We start from the raw sequence: 23,805 nt of genomic DNA on the forward strand, positions 1-23,805 counted from the left end.
ATTCAATTTAAAAATAACAGATTTTCTCCATAATGTATTATTAATTATTTCTTCCCAGTAACTCTAATCAGTCCATCTATCCCTTCCAACTGGTTTTGACGTACAACCCACGACAGGGTTTTTGTAAAAAATGTATATTAATTAAAAAACGTAATGCCCAACACAAAGACTGGTTGATATGAATTGCTGTATGAAGACGATTTAACTTTCCAAGTTGAATTATGTAATGTTCAATGTATCCCAGTTGTACATATTTTTCATTTGTTTTGAGCCAATATCTCAGGGTACTGGGATTCCTTCTTGTTTGGTAACAGCCTGGGTACAGTTGTCTCAGTAACTAGGCATATCGCGCCACTCCACCGCGGGCAGGTGGCTGCAAGGTTTGGCTCCCTAGGTGTTTTGAACTACGACCATCAGCAGCCTTTGGCCGCATAGTATCATGGGAGTCTTGGGTCCACATCTAGAAAGGTGCAGGTTAAAGACCCCGACCTAGTGGCATATCTATCCCAAACTTGGTCTTTGAACATAACAACGAGACAGCTACGCTTTCGTGCGTGTGGGTGTTCCTTTGTTTCATTGATTTACTGACACTTATTCTCCCATTTAAGTGTAATCATCTACAACAAAATGAATATTCTACAAAGACAAAATAAATAAAAATAATGTTTTAAGTCAAATATTATTTAATAAGACAAGTTTATGCCAAGCTGCATCAAAGTCTGTCAATGGGAGAAGAAAAAATAGTAACTTGTCGATGCCTGCTCCTTTGTTCTTGCTGGTGCGGTCATGGTTTGGTTTTTCACAATAAAGCCAGTTTTTGCACAGAATCTCTCAAACCTTCAGTGTAAGGCATGACATTGTTTTCTTTGCTGGAGTTTTCGAGTGAATACCTGCTATTTAAAATCCTGTATCCTGCTGGTTCTTAACTGTACTTTTATTAGGTCTAGCCTAACATCAAATGGCGAGAAGCATCCACGCTCCGCTCCCATGCTACAAGTTACATTATATGATTATGGTCATCGGACTTCTATGAATCCAAACCTGACCTCAGGATAGCGCACAGTGCAAAATAAATCCAGCTGGCAAAAGAGCTGCTACGACGACATCCTTAAAAATGGTGCGTTTCCCAAAGACGTTTAAGGGGACAGACAACCCCTACACCCCCACTTGAGAAAGTTCTGCCTGAGAAAAATGTCCTGGATAGATGAGGCTGCATCATTCAGGAATGACTACGCTACTGCAGCCTGGGAACTCAGCCTTACAATGCATTTTGCCCATACCCTACTGACCTTTAAACCGAGAAAGATTGAGATCTCAGAAAATAAATATGAAGTCGACCACATTTCTTTCTCTCCGGAAAGAACTATGGGCACTGGGTGTGGGTAGATTTCTTTTACATTTTCCTGAAACTTCTCCCATGCCCAAAGCCTTAAGAATGAGCAGATACTTATTACAATATCACAAATCTCTCCTGAAAGTGAGGGGCTTGTACCATGCTGCATATTCCAGTTTCTTGCAAGAAATTACCTCAACTCATCTAAATTTCTTTTATTTCCCAAAGGAAAAAAGCCTCTGGGCTGAGCTAGAATGAAGTAAAGGACAAGGGGCATGGTAGAGGGATTCACGCAGCTGTGCACAGAAGGTGATTCTTGCACAGATCCAAACGCCGCCCCCCTTGTGGGCCCCCCCCACCCCACACCTGGGTGTGTACAAATTGTATGAGAATTGACCACCTAGTACGTGACCTCTTTGCATCAGTCTGGACTACCTGTGTCCTGGTATCTTCCTTTTTTGCTCAACAATATTCAACGGGGTTATAAGTCATTTTGCTAGCGTCCAGCGGTTACCCTTTGCTTGTGCATCGTTTACTAAGAGTCCATTTTTAATCATTGCGTTATTTTGTTAAATGGCATCCCTGTGTCTGAAGGCAGTCCTACTTATCTACAACGTCCCCCCTTTGCATTTTTCCAGTCTGCTCATAATTAAAAGAAGAAAACAGGTTGAGCACAGAATGGTCCACTAACCAACATCAATAACAAACATGATCCTGCAGGCGACTACCTGGGCTGTTCTGCTACTGACGTCACACCTTTAAAAATGGATTCTGTATTGAATCAGATTAGCAATTGCTCAGATATGCAAGTCTTTAACAAAGCATTCCTGCCTCCATTTCAATCATAAAATATCAGCCAATCGGGGGTGAAAGGGCATTGTGTACATAATGGATATAAACTGTGCTCCAATCAATTGGCACCACCAGAGCTGGAATGGATACATCTGGACCAAGTAAATACAGGCTTGGTTCATCCAAGCACCAAGCGTTCCCCTCATTTAAGACAACAGTTCCTCTGGCACGGTGTATCATTGTGCTTCATTTGAAGATTGTAGAACATACTTAAAAGTGTGAAACCATACATTGAGTAACTTGGTTAAAGTGTATTTAAATGGCAGCCTATTTCTGGTGGTGAACCCCACCTCCCCGTGAATAGTCGGAGCTGAAACAATTTCCGAAAGTCCAGCAACGTATGGCAAGCGGAACTACTGGTTTCAAGAATAGATGGAGTGCCATACGTACTGCAGAGGATAGGGCTTTTCGTGGTGATGCCAGTCGTGCCGAATAGTTCAATTGAGCAAGGCCACCTTGCATCCACTGTGTGGTATAAGAATTCTTAGCCTCGGGTGAAGTTCGGCATGGTTAGAAAACAATTTCTGGAAAAAGCAAAGGCACAATCCTCTGCTGTGGTCTGGCTTGAAGGGAACTTGAGCCAAAGTTGAAATATTTTAGAACTTAAAATGGGGGCGCAATGCACATTCTCTATTCTGGAACACCGACTAAAACCAGCAGGAGCACCACAATGAAAAAAGTCTACAACCCTTAGTTCACTTCTGAATCCCACTGAAGGAACCCAACCAGGTAGAGCACAATGGTCCACTATCACAGGCCAGCATACTCTGAGTGGCAACTGAAGCCCACCATCTAGGTTTCTTGGGAGAGGGATTGGCAAAACTCTCAAGAGGGTTGAAAAAAAGTGCCATGCAGAAAGTATAAGTATCTATCTGCCCCACAAGCCTCTTCCATGCCCAGCCCCTACTAACCCACACAGGAGGTTTTACAAAACAGTATTTTTAATGTATGGGTCTGCTAACACTAAAAGCTGATTAGACACCTGGAAGAACGTTCACTCTGCTCCCATTTCTGAAAAGCTGGGATGTCAAATCCAAACCAGTGAAGTCTTCCTCACTATTTTTTTCCAGTCGAAGTCACAAACAGGAGTAGAACCGCCAAAGCAGAAAGGGGCAGTGTCAAATCCAAAGTAACAGTTTCAAGGAGAAATACAGCAAGAAAGAAACAGACCATTTGTGTTACAAATATGCAGAAAATGTCCAGAAATGTACACCTTTGCTGCTTTAAAAAAGAAAAAAGAACATATCCTCAACTTTGGAACAAAGTCTTGAACGGAACAGGTCCTAGTCCGTGAATGGCGGGTCCAAGATTCGTGCATGCGCAGCCAGGCACGCTGCCTTCTGCTTAGGGCGAAGATGTGCTCTCCAGAGATGCCACTTCCTCTTAAAACTCTCAAAGTAAAGAAGTTGTGGCAAGTGAAGTCCTCTTGGGGAGGGGGGGGCAGTGTTTGTACCGCAATGGGAAGACCAGGCCAAGCAAAAGGAACTGGGACAATACTTGGCAGACAGGGCAAATGGTTCTTAGCAGTTTCCAGACTGACTACGAAGGCATTACAGAAAATGTCACTGCAAGCAAGAGGAGTGCAGAGAACTGTCCACTGCCCCCAGTCAGCCTCGTACACTTTTAATTTAATTAATATACATTAAACAATGCCCTTGTGCTCAGCGGTACAGAGTACCTAGCGAGCCCGGGGGAAGGAGCATGATTTTGGTTCCCCTGGGTACACATAATGCACATGTCTCCGGGCCACTCCTGCCCCTCGCTGGCTCCTCGTCTCGCTTCTCTGGTCATCTGCTGTCTGAAGGACACTGGGCTACTGCCACTCGGAGCCTCGGGTTACACGTCTGTTGAGAAGTAAAGTGTGTTGCGCTTCAGCTCTGTGAAGGTGATCGGCTGGTGTTGTAGATAGTAAAGGAGAACCTGGACCTGAAAGGGAACAAACAAGAGGTCAAGCTGTGCAGCCACTGTGGCTGTCGGGCAGATGTGGCAACAAGACAAGCCTTGATGGCGACATTGAACTCCACTTCCTTTATCATCTCAAAATTTCAACATCATCTCAGCATAGTTTAACACACACCACAAACAGGTGGTGTGGGTACTATGTCAGTGTTAAAATACCATCCTGGCAGCACAGGAGGAGAGCAGCCGCACCTTACATTTTGTTATCAGCCCTTGAAATTCTTTCAAATCTCACTAGACCTACAGGACGTGCATGTCACCCTGAACCCACTTCATATTTGGTGCAATGCTGGCAAGCATGCACAGTAAAACCTGTATTTGCCATTTACTGCAAACAAAGTGAGTCTGCAGTAAATGAAACGCACGTTTTAACATACCAATACTAGCCAGCAAGGTCGAGCATCATGCACCCTACACGCCAATGCTAGTTGGCTAGTTGATTTTTGCAAGCCCCGTCTGTGTTAAATTTGCAGTGATAGTTCAAAATCTTACGGATCTAGCCACAAAGCATTTTAAGGGATACTGATTTACTATCCACAACTTTCTATGTTAATGTACTAAGACAATAGCAATCTAATAAGGTTACAATCACCTTTAATGTTCATTTGTAATTCTTATCTATTTCCAGCTGTCACAATGGATTATTAAGCAGAGGTTGTGTGCTGCCCGCTACTGTGCAAGTGTAAGGTACGCAGGCACTCGCTTCTGTTTCGCAAGCAGCTGCACACCCTCAGTTTTACCCTTTTCAGTGGCCAACTGGTGTGTAACGTTTCCATCCCAAGGTGGAGTAGCGGGTGGAACAGTGTCCCCCTTACTTCCAGCAACTGGAGAAGACTGCCAAGAGGGAGAGCGAAGGAAGGGATGAAATCAAAACATCGGGTAGTTTGCATCAGAGAACTTGCTGTGCATGGGTTCAGGAGGGTTCCCTCTCACATGGTCAGGGAGGAAGTAAAATAGTCGAGTTGTACCCAAAGCCTTAACTACTTGAGAGCTGGGTGCAGACTTTCCAAAGGATCCAAGATGTCAGGAGAGCAGCAACTGAAATGAAACCTTACTCTCCCATCGGGAGCTGTGCACTGAAGTTGAATGTCTGAAGGGAGGCGCAGAGGCTCTTCCCCTTGTCTATGGATAGACATCAGCAGATGGGCTTCTTGGCATTGAACTAGAAGAGAAATTGGAATGAATGTTTATGAAAAAAATTAAGTTCTGCACCCGCCTACAAAAGCATGATGGTGGCTCTCGCGTGGAAATGCAAATGGCGGAATTCCCATAGTTGGGGGTCAAGACTGAAGGAACTTTCACCTTAATAGACTCTAGAAATTGCAGGCAGAAGGGTGTCACATATCAGCAGAAAGGACTTACTAGCACGGAGAAGGTGGGTAAGGCTACGCAAATGATGGGTCCTAGTCCAGTCAGAGCTCTATGGGCAACACGCAGCCTTGACATTCATGCTGTGTCTAATGGGAAGAAGTGTTGCCAGTAGAGGGGAGCAAGATCAAAGACACGATCCCCGGTTCCCTGGACTCTGGAATGCCGAGGAATAGTGCATTTCAGCAGTCAAGGTAGGAAGACGCCAGGATGGAAACTGCAGGTTTGGGCGATGCCACTGGCAAACACCTCTGCCTCGCTGAAATAAGATGCCCTGGTCATAAAGTGCTGAAGAGGCCTGAAGGGTGAGCAAAGTCCAGCCCAAGGCACTGCCGTCATTGGATACTGGGGGGAGGTCAGAGGTGGCAACTCTCGCCAGTTCTGTCTTTTTTAGCTATGTGGCAGCCTGCTTGGTAGGGAACCATTAGATCTGGGGAAAGCTTTGTCGTGCAGTTTCTAGAGAAATACAAGGTGGCTTTAAAACACTGGTGTCCGTTTGTATTATAGTGCCTAGACTAGAGCCATCAGAGATTTTACTATTGTTAACCTTAGGATTGAGTTGAAAACCCCATACTTCGTCCTACATCTTTCAGAAGCAGAGCTTTCCTAAAATAGTTCTTCTAAGGAGACCCCCTTCAGTGCAAGAAAATGGTTATACATTAAGACAGGCAGCTCTTAAGTAAATTGCTATGGTACCGCAAGGATTTAACAGCAGCTGGGCTAGCAAAATCAGACAAAATCCGTTTTGAGACCCCAAAAATCTCCCCCAATACACATCCATTTAGGCCCTTGCTCATCATAGTTCGGGATTCCCTCCATTATGTGACTTGTGTCTCCCATGACTGACACGCTTCTTGGCTATTACAAACAGGACATTTGGGGTTAGTCATGTGTTTTATACCCAAGGTAGAGGGAGGGCTTAACACTTTTTTTGTAAATTGAAAGGCCTTGCAGTTGCCTTTCTCCAGGGCATAACTCGCCCTCGTGGAATAAGGAGTGTGGCGAGAAGCAGTAGGACTCGGATCACTGACGAACACTGGATCAGTATGCAAGACCGTGCCCCAATGACCAAGCACAGCTCGGCAGAAGGGCAGGATCCCACTTTCAATAATGAGGGCCTACTGTTCCAAAATATTTAAAGCACTGATATTATTAAACAAGCCCCCATTTCATCAACAGACTATCCCCTTCCAGTTGCCAAGAACACCTCTTTTTGAGGAGGAGGACCTGTCTTTTAATTAACTCGACACCTTGCATGGAAAAAGACTACCAATTATCACTCAAATGAGACCTGGCCACGACCACTGCAGAGGCCTGCGTCTCATTTCAGGCTGTGCCCCCTGTCACCTTACCTGTGCCATGACGTCATGTGACCAGATGTCGGATGCCAGGTTGCTGTGGGTTTTGCTCTCTACTTCGGAAGGCCTCAGTAACGTCGGGCCGAACACCGTGGCCAGGTTGTGGAGGGACATTTTGTTGATGGGCTCCTTTTCCGCGACCCTGGAGAAAAAGAGTTAGGAAAAAGAAAGAGCTCTAAACGCAAACAGAGAAACAAGATGCCAAACAAAGGATGGGGGAAGAAGAGGAGTGATGAGAGGGGGCGATACAAATAGGGGGGCGGGGGAAATGTAGCCAGTACGGGATGGCGCCTAGAGGGAGTTGGGAACGGAACACAGTGAAATAGGGGCAGTGAGTCACAGAAGAGCATAGACCTAGATACATATATAGCACTATAAGTGAATAGCAGCCCACTGACCAAGCCTCTGCCATCAGCCTTGACCAAAAGTATTCAACATCACTCCTCTTCTGTGCGGTCCCCAAGACCACGAGTGTTTCAGTGAGGAAGAAATTATCCAGTAAGTCTGGTACCTCATCCGCTAGCTCACAGTGATCGCCCACTCAATAAGGTGTGGAACAGAGTAGTCAACAGAATAGGAAATTGAAATAATATTAAGCTCACTTCTTGTGGCCTGAAGGTCTGGCTTCCTGCCGCTTTTTGTCGGACTGATTTATAAAGTGGACACCCAACCAATAAAGGGCCTGGTGCTCACAAAGAGCTGGGAGTAGAGACTGCTCTGCCACCAGGAGGCTCCATCCACCCTGCCCTGTGTCTCCACACAGACTGGTGCAGCAATGACAGAAGACCAACAGTCCTACCAAGGTACACATTCATGGACAGCTGCGTGTCCCCCTCTTTTCTAGGTTTATCCTCCTAACACCGATCCGGTGTCTGGCAAGTGCATGGCCATGGAGAAGGACACCCATTTGTCTATGCACTCCCTACATTTAGTTTGAATAAATAGCTCTCTGACGGCAATCTGGCTTCAACCACCAGTAGACAAAGACATATTTGAGAGCCACTGATCAAACCTCTTGGAAGAGCCTAGTCCCTGCAAAGATGTGGAGTGCTACTAGGCAAAACTAAGCCAGGCAACCTGCATACCCCCCAGAGGTGCACTCTAATCTCGTATAATCTTAATGCAAGACGTATAGAAAGCAGCGAAGACCTCAAGCATTGTACATCAATATCCCCGAGCCAAACAGCTTGTATGACTGCCAGATATGTGTTTCTATCACTTTTAATCAGAATTCCCTAGATGTCCCCCCTCAGAAGGCACGTCCTGCTACAAAACAAACTCTACTGCAATTTGGCATGCTACAAAGCTTCAGAATAAAAGAAAGACTCACTTTGCCAAGCCATAGCTAATGCACGGGGAGGGCACTGTCACACGAGACGTACATTACAGCGCATGAAGCGGCTACAAAGAATAACTGCGCCGTTACGATAACTGAGGGCAACCAAGCACAGGTCCAGAGGGGGCGAGATACATGTGTGGCCCCTACCTCCAGAGAGAGACTGATCCGCCCAGTTACCCCCCACCCTTCCACCTTCCTGAACAGTGACACCCAGTTACCTTTTCAGGTGGTCCAAGAGGAATAGGAATGTAATGAGGTTTGGGTCCGGCAGCGAGCGGAGAAGGTGCATCATACAGTTTTCTCTTGCAGCAGGATCAGAAAGTGCTAAAGAAAACAAAAGGACACAGTATTGCAACGCGCGCGCACACACACACACATCATTCACAGGCCTGAGGCCGACACATAACAAGAGCACACAGGATGCATAATGCAACCATGTTCGAACACATCGGGCAATCCGTTCACACGCTAGATCAAGATCAATCCAGGATTGCTCGTAAAGGTGATATTCATCCAACCAGGATATTACAATAGCAGATGCTCAGCCCCGATTGCAGGCTCTCTTTCATGGGAGCAGCCTACATCCTGCTCACATTATTTTCTAGTTACTAAAGATTCCATCCCAAGTATATTAATACAACTAGAAACATCTTCACACATTTGTCTAAGACACAAACATCTTTTCTCGTAGGCATACATTATTGGGATACATTGTATGATCACATGCACATTGTTTTACCAGTTCTAAAACATGCTCCACTCTATAAACTTAAACCTTTATCAATATATTTTCAAACATGCATTCCTGATGTCATCATAGTTGTCTTCCCTCAGCATATAGATAGGCCTCTTCCTGATTTAGTTCCTGGGTCTCTTGGCCTACTCTGCCATCCATTGGTCACTCAAGTTTCCAACGGGATAAAATAATTCTCAGGAATGTTTTGAAGATGTAATAAATATATTTATGGTGAACAGGAAAGACTTATGTAGAGTAGGCCCCTTTTATGTGTTAAACACTCAGCTACAATGAATTATTGTCTAAGACGAAGTCTAACTAAGAGTGCCACAAGTAACAGTGCCGCGATGCCTTTGGGCTGCATGTGCGCTACATAAATTTAATAAATAAAATTGTCCAATTTAGAGCGTTCCTCTTTAAGCTTCTTGTATGGTCTATGTTCAAGAACCATTTCATCCAGACAAGGCAGTCCCTTCCCATACCAGGGAAGGGACTGCCTTGTCTGGATGAAATGGTTCTTGACCATAGAAGTGTTTGATGGTTACGGCCGTACTATACGCAGCAATGGGCAACGTGCTAACAGAGAGGCAATGCATTTTGTGGTGCATGTGGTAGTGATGTGGGTTGCCTTACAGCCACTTAAACTGGTCCTGGAAAGGAAGGGTGGGAGGAAGGTCTGCTTTGAATCACAGTGATTGCGGGATGACCGATATTTATAAAGATCCAATGAGTACTCCAATAATCTCCCTCCACATGACCATGCCGCATTTTAACAAAGCATTTCCTCTTTAAAACCTCTATTTTTAAACTATACAAATAACAAACTCCTAGCACTATTTTAGACTTTGATGGGAAGATGTAGCCAGCAATCCTAGCAGCATATGACCTACTTACTGTTCTACCTTCCGGTGGTTCCGCGAGGTTAGGGAGAACAGATGTGAGCCCACCTGAGATTTAGGAACAATATGTGGTGATTGCATATCCCCACTGTAAGCGAGACCTCATATTTCCAACAACCTTACAGTCCGATAATCAGGGCAAATGCAATATTAGCACTGAGATACAAGCGCAAGCTCATTCGGTCTAGATAAATACGCAGAGCATGGAGGCAGAGATATGATAAGTGTGAAACGTGTCCCGACAAATGTAAATATCTTAACACATTCTGGCTTCATTTTGTCCTGATTATCAGAGTATAGGCCTGTACGAAATCTGTAAGAAATGACAAATCACTTTTGTAGTGTGACTATACAATCAACACCCAATGATGTATAGTCTGCATAATGCAAAATGGATAAGCCCCTTTCGGCTCCCCCAAAGTTTTGCACCCATTATTCAATTTCTATAAAATTAGGATCTCAGTAGCACTATGTACCTGGTATTGATTTTTTAACTTTTCTGAATTTTAGTTGCACCCTGCAATCGGGGCAAGGAGTTATTAGTATCCAGAGGAATCCTCTTAGCCTTTCGGCATGTAAGGTGGCCGAGTCACCCACAGTACACTCCGAAAGGCTCAGAGGCCTCACTCGGATGAAGGGTCCAGTATCCCATTAGTGCAAGTTATTGTGCTTCAGGGGATTCCTTGGGATACCAATTACTCTTTGCCCAGATTTAAGGGTGCGACTATCGTGACACGCATACCACAATGAACCAGGACATTTATTATACTTGAAAATTGTATATCCAATCACTCTACAATATCACATCAAGCTGCTTATAGCCAATCTCCCAACTTCATAGAGCCACCTCTATTGTAATAGTATCATTGCCTTGATAAAGACCCCAAAGGGTCGAAACACATCTTGTAAAGTGTACCCTTCCCTTTATTGCTCATTTCCATTTGGCCCTCTTCACTCAAGCCCCCTTTCTGTTGAATGTGGCCTAATTATCAATAGCAAATACCAAACATTGTTTATAGCTGGAATATCTGACACAGCAAGCTACCCCAATGTACTATAGCAGGTAAATAGCTGTATAGCGATACAGCTGGGGTAACAGATTTCATATCGCGGGGTTCCACTCGTATTATTGCACAATCCCTATAGCAACATCTATAAAGCCTATGGGAAAAGTGCCATAGATGCACGTCCTTTAGAGTTATCCGTACTCGTCCCTGTAAAGGCCCGGCCATATGGACAGTCTTTAGGACAAAGTCGCCAAGGTAAGAAGAGGTTGTAGAGGAGCACAAATACACGTCATCTGTAGCTCCCGCCCGCTCACCTTTGTCATACTGGAACAACAGTAGGAGCGCCCTATGTGTGACACCAGGTATTGTAATACTGCATCGTGTGTATGAGACGCGATATGCACGCAGACAACCGCATCAAATACACCCTCGAACTGAAAGGGTAGTAGGAGATTTGCAGGAACCACTAAACTTTGAAGAGCTGTAAAGAAAATCTGACAGCTGTAAAGTGACATCATGAAGGGAAGACATAATGACACACAAACGATATGCAAAAACTCCAAGAATAAAGATGCAACTGAAGGAATAAGAGAAACATGTGATCTAATACGAAGAAATTATGTGCACCAAAGAAATAAGTGAGAAGAGATGAAGTGAATGTACATACGCAGAAAAGCAAGGCAGATGGAGACATATAGAAGCTTGCTTCAGAAGAAAATGTAATTTGACTAAAGCGAACATGATGGGACGCTGGACTTGTGTTGAAACCAATCAAGCAACCTCAGAGATAGACCAGGGCTGCAGAGTCGGGAGATGCGGAAAAACTGCTTTGTGTGAGGTACAGAGAATATCTATTGACCTGGGATCAAGGATGCCACATCAAGGAATAATTGAAAGCCACAAAGGGAGTCAAGAGGATAAGCCATGTATGTAAGACATATTTCTCCTAGATTAAGCTAAGAAGAAACAGTCAAGAATGCTTATGTGAGGTAGAGCAAATAAGTCTCCAGAGGCCAAGAGGAGTAATGACACTTAGCCTAATTGAATGATATGTGTTTAGAGGTGGTTTAAGGGGTGCTTACCAGATAAGGGGCATCCAATAACGATACTAACACTCATATGATATATAGGTACATTTGTTCCCTTGACCAATCGTTTGCTTCAATATGTTTTACAGTTTGCCCCGTAGGATGACAGATGACATCTTGAATTATAAAGCATTTGTATAATCCGAGTGTTATGGTGAGTGCATGACTACAAATAGTCGTTTGCCAGATTGCCCTACTTTATAGAGCTGATAATAAAATAGTACTTTGCCATATTCTTGGAGTCTGTCTGGCTATTTGGGTCTGAGATCAATATTGGTAATTCCATGGGGCACATAAGATGCTCCAGGTACTATTGCACAAGGTGCATGGTTGTGATGGAAGCCCTGCATTGACGACTCCAGAAGATCCATGGTGAGGTAAGGCACACTGACATGCGGGCAACTGTGCGAGGCCTGAAAGTCCAATCTCCCAGCTTCATAGAGCCGCCTCTAAGATAATACTATAATTGCTTTGACAAGACCCATGAGGGTTGAAAAACGGGTTGGCTACAGAATTAAATAACCCTTGCGTTGAGTTACTAGTGTTTGCTTGTTGATTAGAACCTGGACAGACAAGTCTCAACTTTCTGATCACTCTGTGCCTGTGATAGGGGCATTCTCTTAGAATTGTGGGAATCCAGTTTTGGGGCAGAAGGGCCCCGTCTTTCTAGAATCCCCTCTGCCCCCCAAACACAGCAGGGTGCAATCATATACTCATTGATCAGCACAGTGGTCCCTATGTTCTGGTGCCCTAACCCATGGTTTGACATTACAAGATGTGTCTATCTACGATTCCTGGCAGGATTGCCTGTAGTAGACAATCAGTCAAGAAGGCCATCTGTTGTGTAGATCGGATCTGCAGACACACAGGGCAAGATCCATGAAGTCTAAACGATACCCACTTCAGAGTGGACATACCAAAGCGGCGGGGTACAGTGTTACGTTTAATAGGTCTGGTACGGGGCAGACTGGTGCTTACTAAGAGGAATGTGGACATCCACAGCAGATGAAGGGAGACACATAGGGGAAGTCCCTGGAATGCATGGAAACAGATGCAAGAGTGGAGATCTTTTCAAATGCTAGGGCATGCATGTTTTTAGGGAACAAGAGATATTTGCCCCAAGGCACATGATGGTGTCTTGAATTACATGTATAGGCCCAACACAGGCTTCTGCAGACGTTAAACAAAACTGGATGCCCAGTTTAATGTGCAAAACCTAAATGGAGAGGGGGGACTGTTCCACGTACAATAAAATGTTTTATTCTCATGATGGCAACTGGAGCAGAGAGGGACAAAAAAACGGTGTACACAGTCTTGCAATTTTGTCAAGGAGCGTCATGGTATTAGAATTTGGGAGTCGTAGTTGCAAAGCAGATGATGACGTGAAGGCTAATGCGCAATTCTGCTGTTCGCCAAAATGAGCCAACTAGTTTATGCTAAAGGGCAAGAGTTTAAAAAACACCTTTTCCAGCACTTCTCCAGCCTGCCGGATCAGCAGGAACACCGAGTGCTGGTGATGTCAGCAAACATGGAACAATGCTGACACTGGTGCTTCTGATCTCTCCATTTCTGCGAGAGAGGGCATTAGATGAAGGCAGCAGTTTTTGGAGGATCCGCAGCGCATGTACCCTTCACAAGGTTCTAATGAGGAAGCCATGCTGGGAGGGGTGGAAGCAGGAGAATGAAGGAATGAGTAGGGAAGAAAGGTAAATGCGGAATCAAGAAAAAGAAGTGTGGCAAGGGAAGTGGGTAGGAAAAGGATCAAACTGAAGAAGAGTGGGAATGTGGAGGAGAAGATGGGGCAGGAGAAGTGGAGAAAAAGGAAAGGTAAAGGTGGAGAAGAGATGGGGGACATGGAGAGTAATGGAGGGTGAATGGAGTAAACCACACGTATGGAGGAATGCAGGCAGGTGGTAGAGTCATGGAGCAGAGTGCAATATGGAGGAGTATAAGAAGGGATGGTGATGAAAAGCTAGGAATGTCAGAGAAATTTGAAGAAATGAGTGGAGGGGCACTGGAAATTTGTAAAGGAAGGAAATGTGCTACAAGTGAAAGGAATTTTGACATGGGGATAAATGGTGCAGGAGGAGAGCAAAACATGAATATGGCAATAAGCCCCAAGACTGCGGGCCATTACAACATAAGGTAATACCCCTGGGGCCCATAGTTACACGCGAGGGCCTTAACGAAGGCCCCAGGGGCATTACATTATGCGGTAATGGCGCACAGTCTTGGGGCTTATTGCCATTAGTCCCCCGGCCTGTTAGACCGGGGTACTCTTTTTTTTTTTTCTGGCTGCATGACGTGTTTCACGGGCGAAAAAAAAAGTAAACCAAATGCCCACTGCGGACAGAAAACGTAGTCCATTTTCTCTTTCCGTGGTGGCCATAGTAAATTAAAAAATGGCCGCCATGGATGGGGAAAAGGGACTACGTGTAGTCCCTTAGCCCTTTCCATGGTGGCCAGAAAAAACGAAAAAAAACAAGCGGCGCGAGTGTCACGCAAAAGCGTGAAAGGGCTTACCCTCAGGTGAGGCTTGCGAACAAACCAATCGGTTCGTTTGTGAGCAACAAGGAAACCTGCGCCAGGTACTAATGGGGGATATGAAGAGAATGTGGGGAGGAGAGGGTAAAGTGGAAGAGCCGAAGAGGAACTCAAGGAGAAGAGGAAGCTGGACAAGGAAAAATGGAAAAGGTGATGAGAAGAGAGGAATGGAAGGCAGACGGCAAGTGGGATGTTAAGGTGGGAGAGAGATGCAAACTGAGTACAGAAAATGTGTGGGAGAGAGATGCAAACTGAGTACAGAAAATGTGTGGTCGAAGATCATGGGGGGGAAGTGAAAGAACTCTGGCTGGAATACAACCTACAATAGGGGAAGATGATAGGATTTGATTTTTGAATTTATATACCGGAGCACAGATTTTAAATCGAGGAAAGAACAAGCCAAGTACAGTAACCATATGCCAATTATTGGAGAAAAGTTTTCAATCTCTTCCTAAATTGAGGAAGGGACTCAATTTTGCAAAGATCAGCAGGTAGTATTTTCCATGCTCATGGACCTGCAATAGAAAAACATCTATCACCCCGATTAACAAACTTGGACGAAGGAACCACCAAAACGTTTCCACCCAGAGTGAAGAGAGCGATTTGGCTGATGCACAACGACTTTTGATGATAGATAGCGGGGAAAGAGATCATGGAGGCATTTGAAAACCATACTAAGTATGTTAAAAGGTACCCTCCGCTGTACTGGTAACTGAAGTAAACTACTTTCACACAGAGTCATAGATGAATCCCTAGATAGAAAGAAGCCTCACGGCTGCATTCTGTACTACCTCGAGGCGCTGCATTTGGTAGGTTGGAATGCCAATAAGGTGTGCATTACAATAATCTAGTTTGGCATTCACCAGTTCCCCGACAATGACTGGTTGATCTCTTTCTGAGATAAGAGGTAGAAGGGGCTTCAGAAGTTTAAGGTTTGAGCAAGGCCGAACGAACACAAGGAAGCCTCTATTCCGAGACGGCAGTTCAAACCGAGGAGAAAGGCGGTGCAGACCGAAAGGACGACAAGGAGGGAATTGCCCTTGCCCCTTTCAACCCAAACCCGTGCAGCCTCCGAGAAGGGAAACTTAAGACCGGGAATCGCAGCTCGCGAACGGTGTGGCAGATGTCCATGGTACACGGGGTGCTCCTGCACTGACAGCCAGGGCAGGGAGAAGCAATTGCCGCCGTGGTACTGACCTACACCCCAGCGGCAAAAGAGAAGCCAACGAGTTCAGCACAGCCAGTGAGTCGGAGGTACCGATAATAGACCGGACTGTATTGGGCTCAGGGTTACGAAGAGCGTATGAAGAAAGAAGACGAACGTACAAAGATGTTTTCTGGGCAAAACTTGGTATCAGAGTTAGAGTGGTCTGGCGCCACATGGGCGCTCATTCAAAGGACTCTAACTGATAAACCGAGGGATGTCCGCAGTGAGTTAACAGAATGGTTGTTTAAAAAGACATTGAGACTTCTGAATATTATTGAAAAGCTAACTGTACTACATTTTAGGAGGCAAATATGAACCAGACTGAGTAATGCCTGCAAATTGGGGGTGAACAGCAATACACCTGTGAGCATTGTGACGACAAGTGTGAACCCGAATGATGGATGTCCACAGTGAATGATTGGTCTGAGCCTGACTGAGGGAGGCTAACGTTAAAAGGAGGATCGGACCCCGACTGAGGGGGATCCAAGGGTTAAGAGTAATTGCCTGACGTGAAGATTAGCAAGAGGACCTTTTGTTTTGTGGTCTATGCTATATCAGGCCCTCTGAGGAAAGAGACTTTTGCATGAAAGAGACTTGGGTACAGAAGGCCCTGATATTGAGGAAAAGGAACTGTAAGCTCAAACGCGGGGAAGGGAGACCCCGGTCATAACATCCCGCCTTATCATTTTGTGAACACTTCTTAGGATTGGCAATATTTTTTTTTTAGTATAGGACCTTTTTATTTGACTAGATTCCACTAGGACTGTATTATTATGATGATTTGATGGTCGTAGCTTGCTCCCATCTTAGATTTAGGTTTAGATTAGGTGCTTATCTCACCCCTTTTTACAGCTTGGGCTGTACTGTTACTGTTTTTCTCCCGCCCCCTCTTATTTTCCTGTCTTGTGGCACCTTGAAACACCATTTGTTGTATAGGCGCCTTACAAATGCACAATAAATAAAATAGAGGGGTTGGGACTAAAGGGGTAATGGCCAAGAACACATGTGGGCAGGGAATCTTGGGGGTGGAGAAGGGATGGTGAATAGAGTAAGTCAAAAAGTAAGGCAGAGGTGATGTAGAATATGTATAGAAAAGATGGTTTAGTGAAGGGCATGGAAAGGTGTACGTGCAGGAGACGGAAAGGTTAATGGATTTTGAACTTCACAACTGATCATGCAAGATTAGCCCACCACACCCATCAACACCCAACCCTTTGCTCTTCCTCAGGGATGCTCGGGCCATGAACAACCCTTACTACCCGCTTAAACCCAGAGAGGTGCTCTGAATGATGCTCTAATTTCTAGTGCTTAAGGCATGCATTTAATGGACACACACACACACACACACACACTTTGCTCTGATGTATAGCAGACTCCACCCAATCATTACACACATTATATACTATAGTGATTACCTGATTCTGTTGCTAAGGGAAAGGAAATTCCCTTAGAAATTCGTGAAGCTAGGCCTGCGTGTGTGCATCTTACAGCCAAAGATGATAAAGTTAGTAGGCATTCAATAATTATTAAATAATTATTTAATGGTGGCCTATACAGAAGATCAATGCTATTTTTAAATAAGTGCAAATTGAATACATATGATTTGTTAATGTAATGCATGCATTTGAATAAACCTATTTAATGAAAGATAACGAGCCGGTGAGTACAGCACACTAATCCAGATGCTTCTTCCATGAATGAATGAGGGGCTCAGTAGGTCCAGTATAGGGAGCGGGGGTAGGGACTTGCCTTACCTATCCCTTCCATGAAGGCAGGGTACAGCCGGTCGGTGAGCAGGGGCTCCGGGAGCTCTCGGAAGTAGAGTTTCAGCGTCCCCGCGATGGCATTGATGTCCATGTCGCTTAGCATCACCATTATGTCTTTGTTATCTGTGTTAAAAAAAAAAAAGAACAGTGTTTACATCCAGCCAAGTAAAATCACAACCACCAATGGGAGCTATAGGGGCATTATGGCAGAAGCCATTGAGGGCAAGACGAATCCTCACATGGCAAGACAGTGGCAATGGTGGACTCTGCCACCCCACCGGTGCCAGATCCATGGCAATCTGTTGGGTTTCTTACGGTAGTGACATTGGCTTTTTTCTTGATATACAGGGGATAGGCCCCTTGCCCTCCCCCAACGCTCTATATCCCTTTTTGTTAACTCCACTTTATGTATAGGAAACACAAACTTAGCGGCTAGGTTTATTATCGCCATCATATACAAAAAACTGCTTAAAGAATCAGAATGACGCATCCCTTTACCTGGAAACTAGGTCCCCAGTTCCTAGGCATACATTGAAGAAGCATCGACTGCCAAATCTGGGCACTGAATCTTGGACAGCTCTTAGGGCAGGAAATGCAATTTATCGGACAGCTTTGGTTTCCCAAGAGAAGAGTCAACAACAACGAGCACAAGTATTCCCCCGCTTAAAATGGTCCCCCACACAAGGGCCAACTGGGCCATACTTGAAACACATCTGCTTGAGCACTTGCGAGGAAAAAGGGTGCCTCGCCAAGTTCAGCTGCAGCACCTCTGAGCCTTTCTATAAACTTAAATCCCTGGGCTCACAGGAGGCAGGATGTTTAAAGTCTGAAGCCAGAAGTCCCTGCCAAGTCAAAGCCCACAGCTCTCTAAACATCCTGCGGACTGTCACTCTCACCACTCTGCAGTCGCCACCGCCACACTCCACCATTTCCTAACTACATTCAAACTCACTTTGGTGCGGCTGAAAAGCAGCGCCTGATTTATTCCAAGGTACATTAAATAAATCAAAAAAACCAACACATCGCTAAGGTATCGAGGAAATAGCAATGACAACGACTCCTGGTTAGTGCTGGTGTCGCGGGCCAGATCTCTACTGTGTAGCAGCTTGTCTGCCCCAGTCTGAAAATGCAGTTTCAGCGCAGGAAGCAATCGAGGAACCAATGTCACCCTGCTGACTGCATGCGCTGCACCTGAAGAGGCAGCAACACTTGGTGCTCAAAAACTGGGAGTCACTGTTGAGCAGCTCGTTTAAGTGCAGAATATGACACCGAGAAGGAAGTGTTACCTGTCCTGCAAGGATACTCCATCTTCATTGGTATATTTATTGCGTTGATGATTGTGGTGCCTGGCCCTCAATTATGCGACTCGGCAGAGTATGGAGACCAGATTTTCAAAACAAGAAACGGGGACAGACAATTACATAAAAGATGTACTACCCCACTGACACCACCTGGCCTCCTTGTCCTTATTCCCTGGCGTTCTTCTCTAGCATCTGGGACATAACCTTGGACCTTCTTCCACGGCTGCGCCTTCCACAGGGATTCAGTGATCACCAGGCAGCCTTCCTGCCCGGGTCAGATTTGTGGAAAAGGTTGTTCACTGAGACGCCCTCTTTCATATCTACTGCCTCCTCACAGGAACTCGGTTCTTGGCCCATCTGTCTCCTGGGAAATGCACCCTCTCCTTTACAAGACTACCCTTTCTAGGATCCACACTCTGCTGTCATCACAAACAACATAATTGTCGCCTCCTCTCGACCCAAGAATGTGTGTTGAACTAGGACAATGTCTCACTGCTTCTGTATTATCTTGATCCAGTCCCTGAAGCAGCACCTCCGAGCCGAAACTATTGCATTAGAAGACATGTAGGGATAAATGGCACATGAGAAGGGACACAATGCTTGTAGGTTCTTGGTTAATTACCCACCCATTAACTGCCCAAGGCCATGACAATCCCTATGGCCATTCCTGACCCTTCTCGCCCCAAACATTCTTCTGGGCTCTTTTTGAGCTCGCTTTATCAGGCCTTGCAGTGAAACTTTGTGCTCGTACTGCCCACCAGTGTTTTTCAAGGCACTCTCCTTGGAGTTAATGACTCAATTGGAGCTGTAAACAAGCTACTGGTGTAGTAACAATGTGATAAACTAGCTTTGGCTTGAGCCACTCGATTAGGCATGTCCTTCACTGAAGTCATGTTAAAAGCAAGTATTGGCAAAGCCAACAGTTTTGGGCATTTTCCAGGCACTATTATTATATTCCCAGGTACTCCCACTATTTTGCAGCTGCTACCGTCGATGGCCAGTTAATACCACTATGGCGGTGCTTGGTAAATTCCTTTCCCACCTACACAAAAGCCCAAACTGTTGGCATATCCAGTGCTCCTCTCAGAACTCTGGGGTGAGCTTGGCACAGTAGTTGGTCTATCCTAGGTACGGGCGCAACGCTTCTTTGGAGGTGGGAGATGGAGCTTCCGCGATGGCCTTTTCTATGTCTTTTCATGGTTTCACGGTTTCACTCCTTCTGCTGGCATGGTAAATTCAAGGTATTCTTCCATCTCCCTGTGGAATACACATGTATTCTTGCATGGGCTCAGCAGGGAGTTTCTGTGGTACTGTCTCCAGTGTCTGCAAGGGATCCCCATGAATGAGATCACCACCAGGCTGAATGCCATCCTCGTGTACCTAAAGGTGCCAAATGGGAGTGAGTGATAAAGGAGGTCAACTAGTTGTAATACTTGTGAAATCTGATCTGGTGCTAGGCACCCCTCAAGTCCAGTTTCAATTTGGTGCTTGCATTCTTGAGCATCAATATCAATTCCGAAATACTAGAAAGGGGGTCGTTTTCACATATATTTTGTCTGTCCCTTTTTTTGTAAGAGCCATATGGCTCAGCCACCTTGTAGCCTCCATTGACACAATCGTGTTGTTTGCTTGTAGTCTTTGTAACAGTTCTTGTAGCGCCGGCCTCGCTGCGTGAGGCGCTTGTCTGACTGAGCTTGGTCACAACCTCTCCTCTCCTGGATGCAGCTGAACTCAATGGATGTCGTTCTTTACATAGCCTCCATTATCTATTTATTTGTATTTATTGTAATTTATCTGTTCTCCTCTGTTCCGCACTTTCCACTCTCCCCCTTCCATGCACTTTCCCCATTTCCCTTTCCCATGCACTTGCGCGTTCTCAATGTCACTGGGCCTAGTAAGATCTTTGTTGTACTCTCCCCCGTTCCCCTCCCTTGTCTTGTCGCGCTCTGAAACATTTGTGTATGAGCGCAATACAGATAAACTATCATATCACATGGGCTATCTCCATGCCTCCTCTAGGCTCAACACTTGATCCTCAAAGTAGGGGTACAGTATTTCCCTTAAAAATGACACCCCGGAACAGCAGGGCCATGGGCTGTGAATATACCTTGGTGTTGGTTTGATGTCCTGTGTAGTCCAGCACACATTTCTTGTATCCTAATAGATTGACTGCATGGACCCCAGTGGCTGTGGGATTCACATCCACTTTCACTCTTACTCGATATTGGTGCACCCTTTTTTGAATGAGGCCATCAGCATTGCATTCTTTTGCCGACACTCGTTTTTTCGAAGTCATTTTCTACAAAAAAATGACTTTGAAAAAAAACTAAACTAAATGAGGGCAAGGGGTTAGAAATGGCGCGGAGGGTGTTGAGTGGGGGGTAATAGTATAGGGAAAGGGGCACCCCACATTTTTCAAAAAAGGATTTCTATGAGTTTTTTCGAAGTAATTTCTTTGAAGAAAAGGACTTAGAATCAAATGGATTTCGACAAAGGGACATGGAACCGTGGCAATCGGGGTGACCCGTCTTGGTGGTCCTCCTGCTGTCTGTATCGAAGGTCAATTAGGGGCTCTCATCTTCTGTCGACTGAGCAGCAAGAAAGGGACATGTGCAGATGATGGACACTGCTCAGCACTGTAAAACACAGCAAGCTCAACAGCACCAATTTCCAGTGGATGCAAAAACTCAAAGGGGACCCCAGTGCTATGTTAATTCAGTTTATAGTGACTTTTTCGAACGTCACATTATCAAAATACCATTTTTCCGACAGCAAAATGGCGGAACATTTTTTTTTGGTTAATGTATTTTTTTTAATTAAATTTTTTAAATGGGGGGGTTCCCCTCGACCCCCCCCCCTTTTTTTTTTTACACTTTATGAACAAAACCAAAATAAACCATATAAAATAAAAACATCCTGAATTTTTTCTTGGCATTTTTTTGGACAAAATTGCATTTCGAAGAAGTATTTCGAAAATTTGACTGGATACCGTTAATTCACGCCAACTTGTAAATACAGTTGCACACATCCCAGAACGTACTCTGAGAGGCTTTCATAAAAGCAAGACAAGCAGGAAAGAACAAAAAAAAAAGAAAGTTGCCAACTTAGAGAAACTGTGAGCTTCTTTGGCGAACATGTAGATAAATGTAGGAGTAGAGCAGCTAGGTACTAGCCTTTTATGTACTTGGAGTAGGTAAGACAGATACTCTCAAAGTCAATATACACACATGCGTACAGCTCACCCTCAACCAAATGTTGTTATTCACTTTAAAAATGTCCATCCTCGCTCGTTACTGCAGCGCATTCATGTTGTGTTGCTGTGGCAGTTCATTCTCCTAACCAGGAACAAAGGGGAACACCTAGTCAATTTCCAGACGAGGGGCAGGAAGTTCAGACTGCAATAGAGCTCACACTAAGACTAAGCTCTTCCCTCGTGCGGCTCCCGTGGACTAGTGTTAAAAAGAGGCAGCGGCAGAGTTTGGTTGTTTATTTTCTCTCATTCCTGCATTGCCTGGCTGCTTGTTGCAGGGAGCAGCTTCGGATTGTCCCTCAGCACAGAGTAGTGAGGAACTGGTGGGACATAGCAGCTTTTGCAGTGGTACTTCAAGTGGATCCTGACAAGGAGACAGCCATTCGGGCAAGAAGGACCGAGCGCAGTCAGCCAAAGCATGATCAGGCAGCTGCCATGACAGGGATACCTGATCCCAACATGGCGCCCCTACTTTTTGAAGCCTCGGTTTCATTACGCAATAAACCTGGGTTCGAGGAGAGCAAGAACGAAGAGGGGTGAGGCAACATCAGACAGAGCACGAATGAGAGGTGGACCCAGACTGGGAAGAAATCAACTGCCATCTTCACACAGAGTGACTCAAGCCCAGGAGGGCCACCGTCCAGTAGCAATGTCTTGCTTTCAGAAAAGTACTGAATACTGAAGGGACTGTAGAGATTTGAGTGACTGTATAATCGTTGAAGGGACACCAGCCCTTCACTTGAACTGACAAAACCGGAAATGTAAACTTCGGGCCGCAGTCCATTCTGTAGGACTGAACCTGAAGTTTTCTACAGTTTCGCTTGGACCTCCTGCATTGCCATTTGAAGACGTCATTCTATTTGTAGACCTTAAGCCCAGCCTCGCGTTGTATAGGACAGGCCTATGAATAGTCCTTGGCTGATTGCTTAGTCTGAAACACCACCTTAAAACTACCAGCCTCCACGGGCAGTCATTCAAGTGATGGTATGTTCACATTTGTAGCCCACAGCCAATGACATGAAGCAACATTCTTGGAACTGCTCTCGGTCTGAATGGTAGAAAAACACTCTGGAATTGAAAGGTTTGTGGAGTCCCTCAGAATCATGGGGCTGTATTAGTTGGATGCTCGTGTAATATGCGCAATGATACAGAACATTGCTCTGGTGGTGGATGGGAACGATGTCGTAGAGGGCCTGTATTGGGAAACCCCTTTCTGGATAAATGAGTATGTACTGGAAGTTATCTAGACTAAAGACCTTTGTTTTCCCTTTCTGGGGAGGGGGTGGAGGCTAGGGCTTGGCTTCTGTTACCAAGTATGTCAGTTTCTAAATTTAGATGCTCCAATTGGGATGGTGGTGGTCCCCGCCATGGAAATCACAGAAGCTGAAAGCTGGAAGCGCTAGAGAAGGTGCTGCAATGTTGGCTGCACCACAACAGCGCGTTGGATCATAGGCTATGTTCTGCATATGCACAGTGGTGCTGGCATTCTCAGCTGCCATGCCAACCAGCATGCGAATGGCATCTCCAGACTTCCACCTTCCCGCACTAGTTAAACTGCCTGCCACACCTCCCCTACCCCCCCCCCCGAACCTGCGTCTCCACACTTCCCGATGGCATTGCCTTGCCACCCGTTTCCTTTCCCTATTCACCACTCCTTGCGTGGTTCCCTGGCATTCTTCCTGTCCTTGCCTTCCTCTAGTCCTTCTGTTTCATGACTTACACTTTCAGGCTGTGTTCTATGCTTGCTCTCTTCCTTGTCACCTTGGTCTTGCCAAGCTATGCCCTACTGATGCCCTCT

At 45.3% G+C, this 23,805-nt stretch overlaps 1 protein-coding gene across 7 annotated transcripts in view; it reads right to left on the minus strand.

Annotated features, from left to right (window-relative positions):
• Positions 1-665: 665 nt before the first annotated feature.
• The window catches only part of ABR (ABR activator of RhoGEF and GTPase), a 1,582,060-nt gene continuing 1,558,920 nt past the window's right edge, over positions 666-23,805 (minus strand). For all 7 annotated transcript variants that reach the window (XM_069615233.1, XM_069615235.1, XM_069615234.1 and 4 more), the window contains 4 exons: positions 17,445-17,579; positions 8,428-8,533; positions 6,865-7,012; positions 666-4,111 (listed from right to left, as the gene is read on the minus strand). In XM_069615233.1, coding sequence (XP_069471334.1) covers positions 4,022-4,111; positions 6,865-7,012; positions 8,428-8,533; positions 17,445-17,579 — 479 coding nt within the window. In that variant the 3' untranslated portion in view covers positions 666-4,021. The remainder of the gene's footprint in view (positions 4,112-6,864; positions 7,013-8,427; positions 8,534-17,444; positions 17,580-23,805) is intronic.

The sequence above is a fragment of the Ambystoma mexicanum genome, chromosome 9 (genome assembly GCF_040938575.1).
Source record: "Ambystoma mexicanum isolate Mex_15411 chromosome 9, UKY_AmexF1_1, whole genome shotgun sequence".
NCBI lineage: Eukaryota > Metazoa > Chordata > Amphibia > Caudata > Ambystomatidae > Ambystoma > Ambystoma mexicanum.